General features: G+C 64.2%; 1 protein-coding gene across 1 annotated transcript; it reads right to left on the bottom strand.

Moving 5' to 3' along the window:
- Positions 1 to 510: 510 nt before the first annotated feature.
- MNEG_12083 (diacylglyceryl-N,N,N-trimethylhomoserine synthesis protein) lies at positions 511 to 6523 on the bottom strand (the record flags this gene model as incomplete). The annotated part of the gene is made up of 7 exons (XM_014039445.1): positions 511 to 992; positions 1624 to 1919; positions 2178 to 2257; positions 2464 to 2661; positions 2898 to 2982; positions 6013 to 6155; positions 6458 to 6523. 7 exons carry the CDS (start codon positions 6521 to 6523, stop codon positions 511 to 513), a joined length of 1350 nt encoding a protein of 449 aa, XP_013894899.1.
- Between the last annotated feature and the right edge of the window lie 26 nt (positions 6524 to 6549).

Below are 6549 nucleotides of genomic sequence, written 5' to 3'. Positions count from 1 at the left end.
TGTGTGGCGATGACGTCAGCCACATGAGGGGCGCCTGTGGTTTAGTCATTTGGTGTGCACACCACGTGGCACTACGAGCCAATGTATGTGGGACCACAATGCTGGGGCCCAGAATAGGTAGGAAGCGCTTCATGAATCAACACCATCCAAGTGCCAGAGTTGGCAACATGCAGTCATGTCAAAGCACGGGACATGCGCACAGGTGCCAGGTTTGGCTGCAAGGGCAAGAAAGCTCGGTGCAAGGGTGCCGTTGATCTTGATGCACAGTGATTGTTGATAAGAAAAGTCAGCGCGAGGCCGCTGCTGGGGGACGTGCATCACAAGTGAAGTAGACTAACAGAAGCAGCCAGCCGGCAGTGCGGGAGCCCATGCTGCATGGAAGTGCGTGAGTGGCCGGCAGGTCGCGGATGGGCCCTATTGCAAAAGCAAGTTGAATTTTGTGACCTTCAGTGCTAATCGTGCCAACACCGCCTTTCTTGATTGCCAACGGCAGTACACGCAGGTCCCTTGTCAAATCTTGTACTTGGCATACACCAGGCTTGGCCGGAGATCCGGACCGTTCAGCCCTCTCCCATTGACTGCCTCATTGATTTCGACCGTCTGGCACTTGCTATCGACGAGCACGGTGCCCTCGCGCTCAATCGGGGGCGAGCTCTTCGCCGGCGCCGGCACGCCTGATATGGTGACGGTGACGCTCTTGCCCACCTGCAGCGGCGTCGTCACCGCGGGGGCCGACACAAAGCCGGCGGTGGAGGATGTGTTGCAGCTGACCTGCGCCGACTGCAGAGCTGTGGTGTCTGGGGCCACGGACACGACGCCGGGCGCGCCGGGTCCCAACCCCACGTTTTGGATTGTGACCTTGAAAATGAGTGTGTTGTCGGGCTTGGTTGTGACGATGGTCGTGACGCGCCATTCTGGCAGGGGCTCGGCCAGCACCAGATAGTCTTGGTAAAAAGTTGTGTCGTCCGTCAAGGATTTCGTCGCCCCGCAGTCTGTGGTGGTGCGTGGTTCAGCCGTGGGTAAGCGTGCAGGCGCGGCCGTCAGAAAAAAGCGCGCGGGTTGCACGCGTGCGTGTGCATGTGCAGAAGCATGGGTGTGTGTGCGTGTGTGCACAGGGCTGCCATTGCGGATGCCAGATTGGCAAGGCAGCTGCTTTGGGACAAACTCAACGTATTGCACCCAGCAACATCTTCGCGTTGTTGTGGTCGACACACTTGCAAGGTGCACGATTTGGGGGCTGCCATCACTCTATTGTGATGTTCACGCACACCTGACCAACCGCCTCCATGCGCCCCGCCATTGCTCGCGAGTGCGTGCGACGATGACGCCAAAGCACGCACTGCCCACACCACGCGGCGCTGCGTTGCCTGAACCGCTGCTCGCCCACAAATCGACCTTGCTGTGCAAGCTGCCGCCGCCCATTTGCGGTCGGTCCGGGCACACTGCAGCAGTGTAGCACCTACAAAATGGGGAATCACGCGCGCGCACAAAGACACACACGCACACACACACACACACACACACACACACACACACACACACACACACACACACACACACACACACACACAGTGTGCGTGGCAGCACATGCGCGGCGGCACACGCTGGAGCGCGGGCGCCCACCTGCGTCGAGAGCACCCGCCAGCGTCCTCCACCCAGGAGTTGCGGGTGCGCGGAGCCCCTTGACAACAAACGTCTTGAACTTGCCGTCCGGTTTCACCACGGCGGACCTGAACTTCAAAGTCGTGAAGTCGGCCGCGGCGCCGCATGTGAAAGTGAAGTTGCTGGAGAACGTGGGCACCTCGAAAAACTTGATGGATCCCAACTTGGCGGCCACGCTGCCTTCGTTTTCGACATCGATTCTGATGCCAAAGGTCTTGGACGGCAAGACTGCGTTGAACCAGAACACGCCCTCGTACCTGGGGTGGGGGTTCGTGGATGGATGGGCAAGGAGGAGGAGGGAATTATCAATTTAGGGTATGATGCGCGGCACGCTCTCTCCCTTACGCCCCCTGGCATGGTCAACCACCCCCAGGCTGTCGTTGTGAGAGGTTGCTGCTGCACCAAAGTACGTGCAGGGTTCAGGGTTGACTGCAGGCCCGCATGGTGCTGGTTCTGCACTTACGCCCCAGCCGGCAGCACCCCATGCAGCTGCCCAGATGCGGGCTGCAGCGCACCTGCCGTTCTTGGCCCAGTCAACGCCGGCGAGGCGGAGTCTGGACACCGGGACCGCAGTGGCGGTGTAGGGGGTAGCAGACTGCGGCAGGAGGGGGAGACTTTAAAAGCGTGATCGCGCGTCGGGCCCCAGCCACTCCGCAGGCCGCACCATGCGTCCCTTGGGATGCGGACCCGTGGTCGCGGCGCACAACACGTGTTGCCGAAGAGAGGTCCGGCATTGCAATGGCATGCGCTGCGGCGACTGTGCAGATGGAAACAGCCCGCGCATGCATGAGCGGTTGTCACCTGGGAGAGGAAGGGGTTGAGGCCGAGTTTGCAGTCGCTGTCCACGAATGCGCGGAGCGTGCGCGTCCCTGCGCCCGGCGGCGCCTTGAGCTTGCGCACTGTGATCGTCCGCTTGCCGCCCGCTGGGATCGGCGCCACGGCGATTGTCAAGTCACCGGTGGCCCCGCACTCCTGGAAGGCGGGCTGGTCCACCCACACCTGCGAGAGCGCTCGCCGGCGCGAGGGCGGGCCGAAAACGATCAATTCTGCAAGGTTTCCAAACCACAGATGTTACCGCGGCGCTGGCCGGCCTTCAAGCGAAGCAAGGCTGAACGGCCCCTCCACTGCGCGGACCGCCCGGGTCCTGGCACGGGCAAGGCGGCAATGGAGGTGGGCATTTTTCTTGCCGGCGGCGCCAAGGCAAACGCACGCGCCGCCCGCTGACGCCTGCACACCTGCAGGTTGACCGCGGGGGACTTGCTGCCGCCCGGGTTCCTCAAGGTGATGTCAACTGTCAGCGGGCCGCCGCCCGCGGGGGACCTGGGAACGACGTTGATGTTGTTCACAAAGAGGAGGGCGGGCCCAGCGGCGGGCGACACCGCGGCCTGGGGCGGCGCCCCTTGCTGCTGGGCAGCGGGGTTGGTGCCCGGCCGGCTGGTGGGGCGGTTGGCAGCCGTTGTTATTGCAGAGGGCGCCGGCGCGGCGCCTGTGCATTGGAGCAAGGGGGCGAGGCGGGAGTGGCGTCGCGATGGTAGACTGAGAGGAGACGGCGTGATGAAGCACTGGGGGGGGGCGACGTGCTTTTGATGGGTGGGGCGGCATGCATGTGTATGTCACAATCGATTGCATCAGATGGCAGAGCTGCATGCGACCCCAGAAGGTAAAAGCGGTAATTGCTTGCCGCGATTGCCGCCAGGACAAGCAACAGCAGAGGCGGCGGTGGCCGAAGTCCGTGCAGGCCGATTGGCGCATGCATGCCACGTGCTGCTGAGGACATCACTTGAGAAATGCTGGCGCGCGCACGTGTGCCTATTGTGAAAGGTTGCCGACGCCAGGTTTGGCCAATGGCGCAATGACGGCGTGCACCAGATCTCTGCCAGCAGTGCCGCCGGGCGCGACCACGATAAACCGAGAGGCACTGCACTACTTGTGAATTTTTTGTGCAACAAAGTAGATTTGACGACGAACGAGCCGTGGCTGGCGACCACCTCGCTGTCACCGTGGTATTTTGAGCAGCAGCGCGGCCTCAGTCAGGCACATAGATTCAACTGAGTCACGTCAAGCTCAGATTTGGCGTATCACACGCTCACCTACTGCGCCGACGGTGCAGGCCGGGACCGTGCCAACTTCGGCTAGGGCAAGAGTGGTGTGCGAGGCCGAAGAGACCAAATACAAAGCACGGAGGATGTGTCCTGTGCAGGCTCTGCAACAATCGGAAGGTTTGGCGGCTCACCGATGGCACTACAATGGCCACTGCCACTTGCTGGTCACCCGCGTTGCCTCAATCTGTCACTTCTTGGCCACCGCACGCCGCTCCTGGGCCTGCTGGCAGAGGGTGAGGCGCGCGGCTTGCACTGTTGCAGCAAGCGCCGTGCGACGCGCCACATGAGGAGGAGGCACGGGCACGGACGGTGCCGTATGAAGGGGTGTTGCCGGGCGTCAACACGTGTGATGAAAAAGCTCAAGCTCGCGTGCGTCATCACCTGCAAACAGCGCTTCCTGGGGCGACCACAGCGCAAGGGGACGGCCAACAACATGTCGAAATGGTGGCCGATGCGTTTCGGCGAGGCCCCAAGCAGCTCGCAGTCGGCAGTCTGCTTGCATTGTGGACGTCATCGCTCCCCTCACCTGGTGGTCCACCACACAAAGAGAGCGCGCGTGAGCCCGCCCCTTCAGCCGTGGCTGGTGCACTCCAACACGCGACGGCCGCAGCAGTGCATGCGCCGCACTGACCGGGCCCGCGGTTGTGCGTCGCCCAGGACGGCCAGGGGCGGTCACCACCACGAGTGACGGGGGTGACAAACAGAAGTGTCCCCTCCACTGTCGCCGGGATTGGGCGTGGGGAGCCTTAAATTCTAGAGGGGTAACATGCGAGCGGCTCATGCCCCGGCGAGCCTCTGTCCCATGCTCGGCGCGGGCTAACCGCCCCCCTTCCCCGCCCCGCTTGCATGGTCTCCCTCAACACTTTCCCTTGGCAGCTTGTCCGCCGAGCAGTCAGTCCCAGCAACTGTCTTCAGACCCCGCAGGCGGCCCATCATTTCATCCCCCTGGGACCGCCACCGGCACACAGATGTTTCCGGCCGCCCCGAGCGCCGCGCCGCTATGCGACGCCCCGCTCTGCACTCGCGGACCGCCTTAGCGCCCTCCCAGAACACCAAATGATGGTGGCCCCAGATCAACCCTGCCGATTCAAGAGGCAACAGGGCTCGCCCGGGTTACACGGGTCGCGCACGCCGCGCCGTTGGAGGGTTGCGTCAATGTGTGTGTATATGTGTGCGTGTGTGTGTGCAATTACGGCCAAGCTAGGAGGTGAAGGGAGCAATTGTGAACGAGAGCCGCTCTGGTTTCAAAGGGGTGTTCAGCACGACTCCTCCCGGGCAGGCCGGCCCCTCGCAGCCCGGGAGCGCGGCGGTAGAAAGGCAGGGCCGAGGCCCCTGCCGCCTGCCTCAGCAGCGACGGCCCGTCATCCGACCCTGGAGAAGACAGCCAACGTCAGGGCCGCCATCCAACACACCTCACAGAAAAAGAAGGGGGCGAAAAGGGCAGCACAGGTTTCGCGACAAGGCGCGTGCCCGGATGATTAAGGAGACGCGCCGCGCGCGCCCGGGCCCGCGTGGGGGGCGCAAGGGCTGATCGACGGTGGTCAAGGGGGGCAACCCCTCGCGGGGGTGCTGGGCGCCGCGCGGGCAGGGGGCCCGGGGGGGAGAGACTATCGGCAGTCGGCGGGTGGCGCCGCGGGGCGCGGGCCCGGATGGCGGCCGCGGGCGCGCCGCCTCCGCGCCCGCCGCCTAGAAGGCTACGCACAATACCCCCTCGGCTTCCTTGAACGCGTGCCGCGCCGGGCCGGCTGTCGCTGGGGAGCGGTTTGGCCCCAGGCATGCCGCCCGGCTCGCCGAGTTGGTCCGTAGGCGGCATGCGGGGGGGTGCGTTCCGCGAGAGCCTGGCCCATGCGTTGCTCAGGCCCTCTTGTCCTTGCGGACGGCCATGTAGAAGCTGGAGGGGCGGGAAAGAGAGGGGGGACGGACGGGCGCATGGGTGGTTGGGTGTGAGCGCGTGTCGCGTGCAGGATGATTGCCTTGCTACAGTGTCCTTCAAGGTTGGTGCCTGCCGCCCATCGCGCCCTGCGATGCGTGCAGCGCACCTTTCGAATTCTTCATCCTCTGCATCGGACCAGCCCCCGACTTGAAACAAGACAGCTCGTCTGTCCGCATCTCATCATCCACACACTTCAGGCGGACCGTGGGCGGCGGCCGGCAGCCGCGGGCTGGGCCAGCGCTGCTCAACCCCAGGCCCTGAACCCTTAGCCCTGAACCCCAGACCCTAAACTCTAAACCCTGAAAACCCCCTTACCTCGAGTACATGTTGACGCGGTCCATGTATCCGTCGGTGGCCCGCTGCAGGCAGCGCACGTCAAAGCCGGCCGCCGCGATGTGCTTGCAGTAGGGCGGGCTCAGGCTCGCGCTGCGCCAGATCACGATGCCGCCGGGCCGCACCTGCAGGGGGGGAGCGGCGGCGGGGTTCGGTGAGGCGGGCTTCAGATGACCTGCTCGTCCTGTGCAGCCGGGGCTGCTGCGCCCCATGCAACGCCCCGGGGGTGGTCGGCCCCAGAGGTGGCCGAGCGAGGGGCGCCCGGGACGGGAGCGACGGGCCGCTCCGCGCAGCCGCTGGCTAGGTCCAGCCCCTGATAGCCTGCGACACGCGCCGCAACCTCTGGTATGCTCCGCGCCACACACACACACACACACACTCGCACACACGCACACACACACACACAAATGCGCGCGCAGGAACTCACGTGCAGTGCGAGGTTCCTGGCCAGCTCCTGCGCTTGGCTGTCCTCCAGCCAGTCCACGTGGTCCATCAGGATCACCTGTGATGGTGTTGGGG

The sequence above is a fragment of the Monoraphidium neglectum genome (assembly GCF_000611645.1).
Source record: "Monoraphidium neglectum strain SAG 48.87 unplaced genomic scaffold scaffold03055, whole genome shotgun sequence".
Classification (NCBI taxonomy): Eukaryota; Viridiplantae; Chlorophyta; class Chlorophyceae; order Sphaeropleales; family Selenastraceae; genus Monoraphidium; species Monoraphidium neglectum.
Note: the sequence above shows the minus strand (reverse complement) of the source record. Positions and strands in the feature narration are given on the sequence as shown.